Source organism: Ursus arctos, unplaced genomic scaffold (assembly GCF_023065955.2).
Source record: "Ursus arctos isolate Adak ecotype North America unplaced genomic scaffold, UrsArc2.0 scaffold_26, whole genome shotgun sequence".
Lineage (NCBI taxonomy): Eukaryota > Metazoa > Chordata > Mammalia > Carnivora > Ursidae > Ursus > Ursus arctos.
Window position 1 is genome coordinate 27,217,847 of NW_026622941.1, and position 14,740 is coordinate 27,232,586.

The 14,740-nt window shown below is 42.3% G+C and overlaps 1 protein-coding gene across 4 annotated transcripts in view; it reads right to left on the reverse strand.

Annotated features, from left to right (window-relative positions):
* The window catches only part of TMTC1 (transmembrane O-mannosyltransferase targeting cadherins 1), a 260,656-nt gene that overhangs the window by 219,169 nt on the left and 26,747 nt on the right, over positions 1-14,740 (reverse strand). For all 4 annotated transcript variants that reach the window (XM_057303256.1, XM_026502173.4, XM_044385574.3 and 1 more), the window contains exons 3-5: positions 11,561-11,634; positions 8,363-8,539; positions 4,582-4,806 (exon numbers count right to left, since the gene is read on the reverse strand). In XM_057303256.1, the coding sequence (XP_057159239.1) occupies positions 4,582-4,806; positions 8,363-8,539; positions 11,561-11,634 (476 nt within the window). The remainder of the gene's footprint in view (positions 1-4,581; positions 4,807-8,362; positions 8,540-11,560; positions 11,635-14,740) is intronic.

Consider the following 14,740-nt stretch of genomic DNA (forward strand, 5'->3'; position numbering starts at 1 on the left):
CTAACCCCTGCATTGCCCACAAAGGTAGAAAATGAGTTCATTTTAAGTAAAAACACCGTGATTGTCATCCAGCCAAGTTCCATGAGGGCAGGGCTGAGTTTTCTTCACCGCCATATTCCTCACACCAAAGATGGTGTCTGGCACATAGTATGTGCTCAGTAAATACTGTTGAGTGAAGGACCCATGACAGATGCCTCTGAACAAAAGAGGAAATGAGCAAGAATTTATTGAGCCAAGAACTGTTCTTCAACGCCTATTGTGATCACTGCCGTTTAAATACGAAATCAATCAAGTACACACGTGATAGGTGACTATACAGTTATATAAAAATGCCGATATGAGTTATGAAGATAAGATTCCATGGAGAATTCACTGACCTTTCCAATGTGGAAAAAAAAAACGTATCCATGTGTGAGTGAATTTAACACAATGAAGGAGATAAGGGAAGGAATGTTTACATACAAAACATTCATTTCACACGGAGTAATTCAGTAAAACACAGTATCAACTGAAATTTGATCTGACTCCAGAGTGTATACCCTAAGTCTGAGGTTTTTTAGTGTACTTTCTACCCATAAGTCAATCATCAAACCATGCAGAAAACCCAGCAACTGAATAAATATGGGTTTGTTTTTTTTTCCTGGGTTGGGATTTTTCCCTGTGCGTGGTAACTTCTGAAAACATTAAGTGACCAGTGTTCAGCCCAATTTTTTGTCAGACTAATGCCATGCACGCAATACAAATGTGTACTAGCAAACAGGCTCGACATTCGATCCAGAAACAAAAGAGAAAACCCGTCCCACACAAACGTCTCATCCCCTGCCCGCATCCTGTAGGTCCACCATTTTCATGAGGCACCTGCTGTCCAGAAACCCACACGGGACAGAGAATAGTTATAATATTAAACTAGTAATCCTCAGGAGGCTGGCTGCCACCTGTGCGCCAGGTACCCGTTCACCTGCTTCTTACCTGTCGCTCTCAGTGCCGACAACCACTCGGAGAGTAAAGGGTCATTGCTACTGCTTTCCCTATTTGCAGATGAGGAAACATAGGCTCATGGAGATCACGTCTTATCCAGGATCAAGTAAGAAGAGGAGCCGTTGACTGCAACACCGTCTGCAGATCTTACAAACCAGGACAGCACTAACCTTCTTGGACTTTTATTTGACCAGTTTCTGACAAAAGTTCGGGCATAGTTTTCAAAAATAATTTTAATACTAATCAAATGTGTACTCAAAAATATAATACTTTTCCTTTCAAAAGAGGGAAAATATATGACAACTTTCCAAAGGAAGGAAAATAAATGGTCCTTCTTGCCCACAAACACAGTAACTCAGCAAACCTCGGACCCAGTTCCAGCTCTGCTGTATACTGCTCGTCAGACACCATCGTTTCTGAAATAAATACCCTGCTGCTCAGGGTTAAAAAAAAAAAAAATGTAACCTACAAGAGAATGTCATCTGATTCAACGTGTTAGCGCCAAACCCTATATCGAAGCAAGTCAAAAGGTGCTTCATCTACGGTCCAAGGATGATCGCAAGAATCTTTCTACCTCCCAGGAGTTCGACAGAGAAGCGAGCTCCACATCAAGCGACAGGTGTCCAGCCTCCTCCCCTAAGCTAAGTCCTCTCCTGGGACCCTGCACTTGCAGAAGACGACTATTAGGGGCGCCTGGGTGGCGCAGTCGTTAAGCGTCTGCCTTCGGCTCAGGGCATGATCCCGGCGTTATGGGATCGAGCCCCACATCAGGCTCCTCCGCTATGAGCCTGCTTCTTCCTCTCCCACTCCCCCTGCTTGTGTTCCCTCTCTCACTGGCTGTCTCTATCTCTGTCAAATAAATAAATAAAATCTTTAAAAAAAAAAAAAAAAAAAAAAAAAAGAAGACGACTATTAAATTTTTAGGAATTCTGCAAGCCAGTTATTAAATACAGCTATTCCTAAAAATTCAACTTAAAAACTTTAAAAATCATATCAATTACAAAGGTGATAACCACCCAAAGCTCGCAACTTCCTTAGTGTACTTCGTTTCACTATTACCTCTGCCCTTGAGATTATGTCTGTGGTCCATGAGGCAGTGGAAACAATGCACAACGGTGGGCTTCAAGCACATCTGCCCCCAACTCCACGGTCAGCGACGTCACATCTGTAGCCTGAAATGAGCCGCGGTAGGAGTATTTACAGGAAATTGGCGAACTCTGCAAGTCCGGCTTTCCTTTCTTTGGAGAGCCAGGTATCAGACATTCAGCAGCATCCCCCCGGTATTCATAATTCATCCATCTCTTTCTGCTGCAATGTCCTTCATCTCTGCTCTCTACAACTTATCTACGTAGACACACGTCCATCAAATTTAAAATATGAAAACAAAAACCTAACACACCTCCAGATGACATCCTTTTCCACCATTCCCTCAGTTTTTTAAAAAGATTTATTTGAGAGACAGAGAGAGAGAGAGAGTGCAGGGGGAGGCGCAAAGGGGGAATCCTGAAACAGATTCCCCGCCAAATGTGAAGCCCGACGCAGGGCTTGATTTCTCAGCCCTGAGATCATGACCTGAGCCAAAGCCTAGAGTCCGATGCTTAACCGACTGAACCATCCAGGCGCCCCTCCACCATTCCTTCATTGCCAAATTTATTGAAAATGTTCTTTCTGTGCTTAATTCCAATACTTTTTCCCATCAATTCATTAATTTAGTCATTTCACAAATATTTGAGCAACTAAGATTAGCCAGATACTGTGAAAGTAACTGGGGATACAAATGTGAGCGAAGTCCAACATGGGCCCTCCTTCATGAGAGTCACGTGTGGAAGCCACCTTCAAAGTCTCCAATACTCTATTAATTCTTCTTTTTTCTCCTCCTTGGCCTTTCTTTAAAAAATTCATAATTTCCTTAAAATGCTCTGTCTTCTTTTCCTCCACAGCCCTCCATAAAAAAGTACAGATTTCCTCCATGATAGGACTCTCTCTTACCTCTCTTCTTCCTTCCACAGGAATTTCATACACTTCTGTGATTTCATCCTCCCCCAATTCTCAGAAAACCTATTTCTCCCCAGCCTTCCCATCTCAGTAACTGGCAACACCGTCCACCCAACTGTTGAAGCCAGAAACCCCCAAATCCTCATTTCCTGCCTTTCCCTTACCCCCCTCCCTTTCATCCCAAGCATCAGCAAGTCCTGTGGGACCTATATCCAAAAGATGTCCCAAATCCAAGACAGCACTTCACCCCAGTCCTTGGCCACCCTTGGCCAAGACCTTTCTTTTTCACTCAATCTGTATAAAAGCCTCTGAACCCTCCTCTCTGCTTTAATCTTCCCCCTCCATCAAGCACTACAAAGAAACCAGTGAACATTTTTAAAAGGTAACGTAATCATTTCTCTCCACACTCAAAACACAAACAAGAAACCTCTAAATTCTTCCCTTGCCACCCAGAATAAAATCCAAACTTGATTTCATGGCCAACAGGGCCCTTCATTATCTGGGCCTGGCCATTCCCTGACCTCGCCCCTTCCAACTCCCACTTGCTCATTACCCCAAGTCTAGAATCTTCTGCCCAGATCTTGGCAGGTCTTCGCACGACGAGTTCCTCCTTTCATTACAAGAATTCAGGAGGCCTTCCCTGACCAACCAACCCATACTTGGCCAGGCCAGGCCAGCTCATCACTCTCTATCACACTGTTCATTTCTTGGCAGTTATTTAGTGTCTGTCTTCTTCTACTGGAAAGAAAACTAAGCAAGAGTAAGGACTTTGTCCTCCTTATCTACCAGGACATCCCTGGTGCCTAGAACAGTGCCTGGCACATGACAAATGTTTAATAGCTATTTGTTGATGAATGAATGGAGCAAGATCCAAAAACAGGCAAAGGTGGAAATAATTAGGGTTTTCTGGGACTGCAAAGAGGAATAAGAACAGCAATGTGAAGTGGTAAAGTGCTAAAAGGATGAACCTAATTTCCATCGTTATTAAATTCTGACTTGCCCACGGTTCAGGCTATTTTACAGGCAACCTAATTTAGTGAGGAGCCGTTCTGATAAATCTATGTTAATTTTCATGGCTGGATCAAAATATTTTTTAAAAGAAAGAAAACTACATGCTTTAGAAAAGATTGTCCTGTATCCTCAAAAACATTTCCGAGAAGCAGAGTCCCCTGGGCTTCCTCCCATTCTCGCGCCATAATAAATTCCTGTGACACACAAGAAGAGTGGTGGGGAGGGACCAGGGCAACACAGCACGCAAGCCTCCCCCACACCCCCACGCTCCGAGGCTGCCTGCTCTCCAACGCAAGGCTCTTCCACCAGGGACACAGTCAGGTGTCTGTCCTTAAGTGCGGCCTCACAGACCCACACCTCACCCTGTGCTTCCAGATCAAGGCACACAGCGGGGGTCTACGTGCTTCTGCTAGCCACTCCTTTCTTACCTAATCTCATACAGGAAAAGGGAGGAATGAAGAGGAGGAGGAGGGAGGGCAACAGGGAGAGAGAGGGGCAGGCACAAGACACTCACTCAGGACTTCACTTCTCCGCCCACCCAGCTACACCAGGTGGTGCTGGAGGGTGAAAATGGGCATGGGGAGCCCAGCTCAGTACCTCATCAGGGACCACACAGCTCGAGGAGACACTGGGAATCCACCGCTCTTGGGTTCTGGTGGCGACGGGGAGTGGCAGCCACCCCAAGCTCCTCGGTGAGGAAATCGATGCTGCTTCCCGTTCTCCCGGTGAGGGTGCGCGGGCAGCGAGGGGGGCTGAGGGCTCGCAGGCTGCTGTGGGCCGCGCTGATGGATGGCGCCATTGCTCCGAACCGTGCACGTGGCGCTGAGGGGAGAGAAAGTCCGACGGAGTGAGTAGGCTTGCAACAAGAAATAACAGCCCCCTGGCCCCTCGCAAGTCCTGTTCCCTGGAAGCAACCATTCTCAAGTCTTCTAGCTCTTTCGTTGCTGGTATGTATACAATGTTTTGAAAAGAACATAATTAAACATTATTTTTTTATTTTAGAACTCATCTTGACCTACTACTATAGAAGACTAGGTCTCAGTCCCTCTTACACGGTCACCAACACACACATACACACGTGCACGCACACACACATTCACACACCCTCTTCACCCCTCATCCTCCAGAGAGATTTCTTTCAAAATATTTGATTGAAGTGGTATCGGGATTTGCATAATTATGATCTTGTAAAATACTGTTCGTAGCTGATCTATCCAACGTACCTTGATTACATTTTCTTTCATGAATCCTCTGAGGTAGAATTCATAACCACCAAATGGGAAAAAATTAGAACGTCTGACACTACAAAGTGATGCCCAAAATGTGGAGCAAAGCAAAGGGGTTTCTCAGGCGTCACTGCAACCATTTCAAGAGCAATGATTCAGTACAGGACACACTGAACGTGCATCTCTCCGTGGTCCCAGCAATTCCACTTCTAAGCCTGAGAGAAACCTACATGTATTTGCGCACACACACACACACACACACACAATATCTATTGCAACATAGTTTATAATAGGAAAAAAATGTGCAAATAACCTAAATTACAAATACAGAAAAATAGATAAATTGTGATAATACTACACAGCAGTTAAAATGAATGTACTACAGCTACACATATCCACAATGATGTATCTCAAAATCCCAATGTTAAATGAAAAGCAGGTGATACTATTTATATAAAGTTTGAAAATACGTTAAAAAAATACTATTTGATATTCACTGGTATATGCATATTAAGTAATGGCATGAAAATAATCATAGAAATGAGAAGTGATGAATTCAGGATTGGGGTTACTCTCAGAGAAAGAGGCAAGAGACTGGAGTCAGGGAATGTTATTCTCCGCGTGTTGGAAATGATATCCAAATTTTTAGAAAAGAAAGAAGAGTAAAAAATTCAACTTTCAGGAGCTGATCTTTCACTGAAAATGTTTCTTCCTAACGGTGATGTCAAATCAAAGAAATCCCACTCCATTCCTGTGGCCCAATCTTAAAATTTAGGAATAAATTGTTCTTCCTGTAGAAAGGCTTCCAACATTTGTTTTTGTTCAACTGTTTCTTTCCTGCTGCCTGAATGGTATGATAAAAGACCTCAAGAACAACCTCATGCCAAGATGTTTATTCTAAATGAACAGATAGAGTGGGAGGATAGCCCTAAGAGTTTGTGCATAACTGTGTGTGTGTACATTATTCTGGGGCACGATTCTGTGAGATTTTCAAACAGGTCATGACCCCTGCTACACTCAGAACGTCTGGGCTGATCTCATGGTACAAATGTGAGCCCAGGCCTTGGGCAACACATGTCCTGGGAGATGTCTGGGTCCCTGCTCTGTGTTCCGTCCTCGGAGGCAGAAGTACTCGGGGGCCAGCCTCTGGCTCCCGAGTCGCACAGACAAATCCTGGCTCCACCCGGGATGCGGTGACTCTGGAGAGGTCACTTTCTGTGATTCTGTTTGCTCCTCTATGAAATGCGGCTAACAGTTATTCTGAGCATTAAGTGACTTCATGCCTGTAGATGGTGTGGCACGTGCCCTGCAAGCGGCCAGAACTCAAGAGATCTTAACCGGTACTGGCCCGGTCTCCCCGGCACATGCTCTCCGTCTGACCGCTGTTCACAACTGTCATCAGTTACTCGTGTAATTACTTACACAACGCCTGTCTCCCCCAGTATGGTATATGCCCCTGCAGGAAAGAACCTCTCTCGTCCCTGGCCGGGCACGGAATGAGTATGTGCTGAGTGCGTGGATAGAAGGATGAAGGGAAGAATGAAAGAATGTCTCCACTTCTGCAGAGCTGCTGGCTGTGAGAGCCGAAAGCGAGGGAAAACCAAGGCAGGGGCTAGGAGCTGTGCAACTTCTGGGCACATACCAGCACTATGATCCCTCCCACAGAACTTCCAGCGGTTCAGTATTATGAAGGTCAGGAACAATTCTTAAAGAAATAAGAGAGCCAATTATCCCTTTGCGGGAAAAAGGCCCGCCTCAACGGTGACCAGATGAAGGAGAAAGGAGTATATGGGCAATGGTGGGCTGGAGAGTCCCGAGACCCAAGGAGACATGACTTCACTGATGAGGTTAAAATCGCTCTGGACTGGACCTCAGAGGAGCGTCTGCAGTCAGTTGTCACATCCTTGTGCTGTCAGTGAGGCAGAGCAGAAAGGGGTTAGGACGCAGCATCCTACAGAGGATATAGGAAGGAAGTGGGAACAGACGGGTCGCTAGGTCGTCCTGCAAAAAGTAAGGCCCGCACCGCAATCCCTCCCATCAGCTGAGAGGACAGAGAGGCAAGGCATTCTCATATAAGCCAAGGGGAGGTCCTCTGGCTCACAGCTTTCTTGGCATGAGCTTAGGTCAAAATGATAACCGAGCTCCTTCCCTTTACACGCCTCTGAGATTCACAGAGGGCCAATAGAGCACTAAAGTCTATTTAAATTATCTCTAAGCACGCCCAGGCAGGAAGGTGATCAGAATTTAATGACTCATCTCAGCTTGTTGCCACTCAGTAACACTGTTCTTATCTTTATGTCAAGGAGTATGAAGAGGTAGGGAATGGGATAAAAAGGGAGGGTTTTTTTAAAGCTAAAAATTCTTTGTCGGATAAAGCAGAAGAATAAATCAACCACATTTTTTAGAAGTTCAAAAGTAAGGGCCTTATAATTACTGAAAAATGGGGTCTGCACGGCAAATTGTTAGTAATCACGGATTTGATAGAGGAAGAAAAATATAGTATGTGCTTCACCTTTTAATAGGCCATAGCATTCTTACCATCTACAGTCCACAGGATATAATGAATGTGCTGAAACTCTTTAAGTGAAAATAGGCTACTAAATAAACTTGACCTTTAATTTAAATATAACATGTAAGTCTTCCTGTATGGTTTAGACTGGCCTTTTGTGGAATTCCAAAACAAGACTGCCAGAAACCCTTAGGTAACAGCATCATCCCTAGAACAAGGAAGCAACCCCAACTCAGCAGTGCTTTTTGATGGATAACACTCACTTGAATGCTGGCATTCAAGACAAGCTATTAAGAAACTGTTACCATTTGCACCCACTTCTCTTTGTAAATCAGGATTCTCAACTATGCAACCAACACCATCTAGCAATATAAACTTGCAATCAACATACTTTCCAATTCCAAATCTGGGGCTCACAACATCTTCACAGTCCTCATTGATTTTTATAAAGTGTGAAGAGTTTGAACATACCTAATGCATTTATCTTAACAAAACAAGCCTTATTAATTTATGGTCTAAGGTGAGGCTACATTTAACAAAATGTTATCCTTTTTTTTTTTTACTGAAAGTTTCAAAACTATTTATTGAAGTAATTCTTCTCTGCACATGCACTGCTTGATATCAAAACTTTAAAATGACTTACGATTTCTCCTGCTTGTGGGACAGGGAAAAGAAATCATACACCAAGCACACTCCAAACACCGTGATGCCTGTCTCTTTCACCAGCATCGCACAGGTCCCCAGAAACAAACTGAGCAGCAAGAAGAAGGGAGAAGCGGTGGGAGGGAAACATTCCCCAACATGATGCTGGTCCACGCTCCTGGAAAACAAGATCGAGACTCTTTTAATCTAAGAAGAAATGTGGGTCACTGAGAAATATCGACTTTTAAAAATAAGATTTAACAATCAATTTCATTGTATTCCCAGTAAGCAGGTGAACACAGATTTCTTCACAAATATTTATCACAGAATTATTTAAAATCGCTAAGATGAGAAAAAGTGAATGCCCAGCAACACTGAACTTGGTACTTAAATTAAGGTACATATGAATTATGGTAAAATAGGGCATATAACAAATGGACACTGAAAAACCACTTAAAATGCTACCATAGAGATATAGTTAGTGGCATGGAAGGATGTTTAAGTGAATATATTTTAAGTGAATAATACAGGTTACATATGCACGAACTCGGGAGCCAGGTTCCCCGGGTTCCAATCACAGCTTTGCAGCTAACTAACTGGGTATTATGGGGGTAGGCTACTACGCCTCTCTCTGCCTCTCAGTTCCCTCATGTATGAAATAGGACCACAGTGTTGTAGGCACAATTAAATAAATGACTTATTACATGTGAAGTGGTTATCATTGTTACTGTTATTTCGGTGAAGGTGTTTCACATGCTTCTGTACACAGTCAGTCAGTGGATATAGACACATATACGGAAATATAATCTTCATTTCCCCTGTGATGAAAATACAGACGTTTTGGCCTTTTTCTTTTCTTCTGGTTAATTGGTATTTTAAAATTTATTTTCCAAAGGGATGTATTAGGTAATTTTTTTTTCTCAGTTTAATTTCCAGCAGGAATTTCAAAAATCTTCCGGAGCTATAAAGCCTTTCTTCACCTTACAACACAGAATCTGCCCGCACGGAAAACCATCACTATTCCCTCAGTAGGTGCTACCCCCATCTGCCCCCACGCCTCTGAAATAAAGGCCAGTATTTATTTCTGTGGTTATGACACCTTAGTTGTATTGCTATGTCTTGGAACAATGACCTAAAATTACATACCGAATTTGCAGTGGATATGCATTTTTCTCTGAAGCTGGTCTGTAGCTTCAATTGCTAAGAGTGAGAACGACATGCACAATAGAAACTGTAATCCCACGGCTCATCATCACGCAGAGACAGAGGGACACAACGCTGGCCTCCTCGTGTTCCCGACTGTGCCCACCACACAGAAAAAGCCCCCGAGAGTAAGTTAACTAAAAGGCAACCGTTACTCTTGTTCTAATACCTGAGTAAACAGAAAAGAATTCACGGGTGAATGTGGGTTTCTATTTTTAAGACTTTTCACAATACCGTTTCAGATGACTGGCAATGCAGCGCTGCGTCCCAAAGCCAGGCCTGGGAGACTAGTGCCAGACAGGGACCCCCCACTTCCCACAAGTGCACGTTACGGCCCACTTCACTTTTATGAAAGACCTACATGAGCACCTGCTTTCTCTAACAGGAAGAAACCCGAAGAGGATTTCTGCTTTGATGAAAGAAAGTGCAAAGCAAAACCAGTGTCCGGCGTCTGTTTTGCAGGAGCCGTTACAGCGGCAGTGCGCGGCCCAAGCAGCAGGGCGGCCCGCCGATCAGCGCGTCCCCGGGGCCTCACTCAGCACCTGGGCACCCAGCCTCCAGAGCTTGGAATGTGAGCCACTGCGCTTTAGTGCCATTTAGTCTATGCATCCACTAGCAAGATGTGTTCTGAGGTATCAGAAAAAGCCTGAGAGAAGTTGGTTTTGGGGTTCGGGAATGCCCCCAATTTTTGCATATCAATTAATGGCCACTGTTTCTTCACTTGAGGCCATTTTAGCTGACAAAAGGTGTTCCTAGAAATGCTCCACTTTCGGACGGCAGGGAGAAACCTGTACAAAGAAAAGGCTCCAAAAAAATAAATAAATAAAAAAGAAAGAAAGAAAGAAAGGCTCCACTCGTTAAACCAAAATTTCGGAAGAATTAATTCTTTTCATTCTTGGTCATACAAAGTCTAAACAGGTTTATAACAGGGTTTCTCAGTCTGAGGACTACTGGCATTTTGGGGAAAATGATGTTTTACTGTAAGGGTTGTCCTGTACATTGTAGGACCCTTGGTCTCTTTTTACTAAATGCCGATAGCACCTTTCCACTTAAGGACAAGCAAAAGTGTCTCCAGACATCGCCAAATGTCCCCAGGGGAAGAGCATAACTGCCCCATATTGAGAACCACTTGTTTAGAATTGTATTCTCAGAGTCAATGGGCTCTGAAAGATGGCAGGTCAATGAACTCATCCAAAGATCAATGTTCACAAATCCCTAACCAGGCATCCCTCCACAAAGTAGAGCAACATGATTCACAAGTCCCCTTTATCTGGGCCACCCCCTGAGCCATCTGCCCCATACCCATTCTCTTTTTATAACCTGCCCCTTTCCCTATGTGTTTATGTCACGACTCAAGTGAGAATCTGAGCACTTCGGGGAGAAAGGGCAATATAATAGGGGATTATTTTATTGCTTTTCAGCACCCCAAAGCAAGGAACTTATGTATTTTGATGAAAGGATGTGTAAATTAGAAATCCACAGTTGAGAAATACTACCTCCAATTCAGCCTTGTCATTTTAAGCTCTGAGCTACTTTACTGAGGATAATAAAGAGGAAAAAAAATTAGGACCAAAATGAAAAGGAGGAATTAAACAAATCATGACCAAAGAGAAGAGAGGACCACACCTAATATATATTGGCTCAGAGCTTTCAAATTCCATGCTCAGTAAGAAATGACAAATAAGAATAATCAAGAAGGAAGAGCTTTCCAGCACTAGGAGAACAGTTCCTTTAAAAGGCTACGGCAAGGTTCGGAATGTGGCTGGAAGAGAGAGCAGCCTTGCACTTGCCAAGGGGGGAATTCCTATGCTGGTCTCCACAAAGCTCTCGGGGCATGTTGCTGCCAAGAAGCCTCCCTCCTCTCTCAGATAGATGCTCAAAGTCCACACAACACACACACACACACACACACACACACACACACACACACCCCAGAAATTCCCAAGGGGAAAGCATGATTGTAACCACAGAGAAGAGCATTCTTAGCCATACATACCTATTGTAGGAGAGAAAGGCCAACAGAAACAGCAGGCATGCTAACACATCAGCTCTGCCAACAATTCCAGCCACCTAGAAAGTTTGAAAAAAGAAAGACCTCAGAAAATGGCTTTCAGAAAACTGTTACAGACATGTATTCATTTTTTGATGGATGAAAAGTATGATAAAATAAGAAAACACATTGTTTTTCAAATCTGACATACGAGTAACCACCTCTGGTTATCATATATGTAACAATAAGTTTATAGAAGGAGAGAAAGAGGGGCGCCTGGGTGGCACAGCGGTTAAGCGTCTGCCTTCGGCTCAGGGCGTGATCCCGGCGTTCTGGGATCGAGCGCCACATCAGGCTCCTCCTCTGGGAGCCTGCTTCTTCCTCTCCCACTCTCCCTGCTTGTGTTCCCTCTCTCGCTGGCTGTCTCTCTCTGTCAAATAAATAAATAAAATCTTAAAAAAAAAAAAAAGAAGGAGAGAAAGAGGAAGGAAGGGAAAAGATTTTCATGCTTAATTTCATTTTTCACCTTTCTTCTATAGAAAGTCAATTCATATCATCAAGGTTTATTCATTTACTGGTTTATTCAAAAATATTTTTGAGCGATGACTGAGTGCCAAACACTGTGCTAGTCTTTGGTACCAGAGTGCTAACGGAGCGAGGATATTTACAGAAGACTAGGAAAAAATACGTTTAGGAAACAATAATCCTGGTAAAAATAGGAATGATTATGATCTCACGATCACCACATGAGCACGTGTGTGTGTATGTGTGTGCGTGTGTGTTTCTTAGTTCTGTCACTCTAAGAGCCTAAAAGCAAGACAGCCCAGTAGCGAACAGCCATCCTGGCACTGACCACAAACCATTCCTCCACTAAAGAGAACGTGGGCTCCCTGGAGAAGTGGCCAGTTCCAGGGCGGAGGCTAAGGAGATATCAGAACAGCTCAGATCATCTTGTCATGTTAGGAGGTAAGAAAGTACACAGAAAGTGACAAGTACATATCAAAAGGACACAGAAGCCAGTGACAAGGGGCTCCCACTTACCAAATATCAGGCCATTTAAACATCAAAATAAATAAGGACAATTATAAAACAAACCATTGGAAAAAAACAGACCTCCATGAGTGCATCCTGATATTGATGGATGGATGAATGAATGTACATAGAAGTACATACATAAATGCAGTAAGCAAGTGAATGGGAAAGAATAGAAAGCTCTTCCTTACATTGCAAATCCAGGTAATGAATGTGGAGGGAACAGTGCAGCTGGCAAATAGTCATTTTGCATCCAAAAGATGCAAGATTAGAACGAGCAAGAGACATCACAAAATACCAGTGGATGCTGAATCTAGGGCATAAGGGGTTAATAAAACATGGAGTATTAGCAGGGCTTCAACGCACTTCCTTCAAAGCATTTACTTGCTAAATAAAAAAGTTGAAAGAATAATTATGCTATGGAGAAAATGTATTACACCTTAACTGAGGAATCAAACTTGACCTCACCAATAAAGGGCAAATGGATGTGGCATATCTCTGCGTATAACACCCTGAGAGGGACACAATATCGCTTTTGTCAAATTCCAGCCAGGGAAACGTAACCTGAATATAATCACAAAAAGACATCAGACAAAACCCAAGGTGAGGAACACTCTATCAAGTATATAAATACATATATTTTATATTAATAAAGTATAAAATACAATTCTACATTATTTTATACCATTAAAATTTTATTTTAATATCTCCTTTTATATTGTATCATGATTTACTAGATACATTACAACTCCTATAATCTAATGTATTATAATACTGCATATATTATTACATATTACATGTATATTAACATAATACATTACATATGCATACATTATGTATTTCTATTTTATATACTGTATATTTTTACATATTTCAATATTATGTATTTACATACAATAGAGTTATACTATGTGTACTTATACATTATAAAAATTTAATATAAAATATAAATACATAAGTTTAGAAAATATAAATTTTATAAATCATGGGTTATAAATTATATAACACATGTATTATATATAATAATCATTTGGAATAACATTTTACACATCAATTGCAATGTTATAATAAATACCATGTAAACATCTTATAATATACATATCAAATATAAGTTTTAAATTATATTTACAGCTGTGAATTATATTATAGAAAGACAATGAAGACTGGTAACTGCTCCAAACTTGAGACTAAAGAAAAACAATAACTAATGGCCTTGGTTTTAGAAAATATACAACTAAATTATTCAGGGGTAAAGAGGCATGAATTATACAACCTACTCTCAAATGCTTCAGAATACAAATAATATTTTTATATATTAAAGAAAAAAGAGAGGAAGAATGACAAACAAATGTGGCAAAATGTTAAAAATTGATGAATCTGGGCAATGAGTATATATATATGGTCATTATATTTTTGAAGTTTAAAATTATTTCTTTAATGTGTTATTTAAGAGAGGGACTGAAGTGGAGGAGGGTAGGGAACAGACAGCTATTTATAAATCTTTGTATTAGTCCACTACTACTTAAAATGTGTGAGCATTTCTCTTTATTTTTTTGAAATTCAAGAAATAAAACTGTAAAGGAAAACAATGGGGTATGATTCAAAGACTGCTTCCACCGAAGGCCACGTATGAGCTGGCTCTTAAAGAGGAGTAAGAGCTCACAAGGGAAAGGAGCAGGGCTGACATTTCAGGCACAGGAAACTGCATCACCCAAACCATCCGGGACCTGAAGTCCAAGTGTGTTAGAGAATCCATCATAATTAATAGCGGAAAACAGTGTTCTGGGAAATACAGCTATAACTATTCTCATGGAATGAGCACACTTTGCAGTCATGAAGGAGGGGCAGTGAAGCAGGCATGGCGCTGGACCTCCCAAGGCTTGAATACAGACTCCTCGCCATGTGAGCGAGACTCGATTTTGTTATCTTTAATGTCAGGGATTTGTTCTCTTTATTATTTTTTAAGATTTTATTTATTTATTTGAGAGAGAGAGAGCTCGAGCAGGGGGAGAGGCAGAAGCAGAGGGAGAAGCAGATTCCCCGTCGGCAGGGAGCCCGATAGAGGGCTTGATCCCAGGACCCTGAGATCGTGATCTGAGTCGAAGGCAGACGCCTAACAGACTGAGCCACCCAGGCGCCCCTGTTTTGTTATCT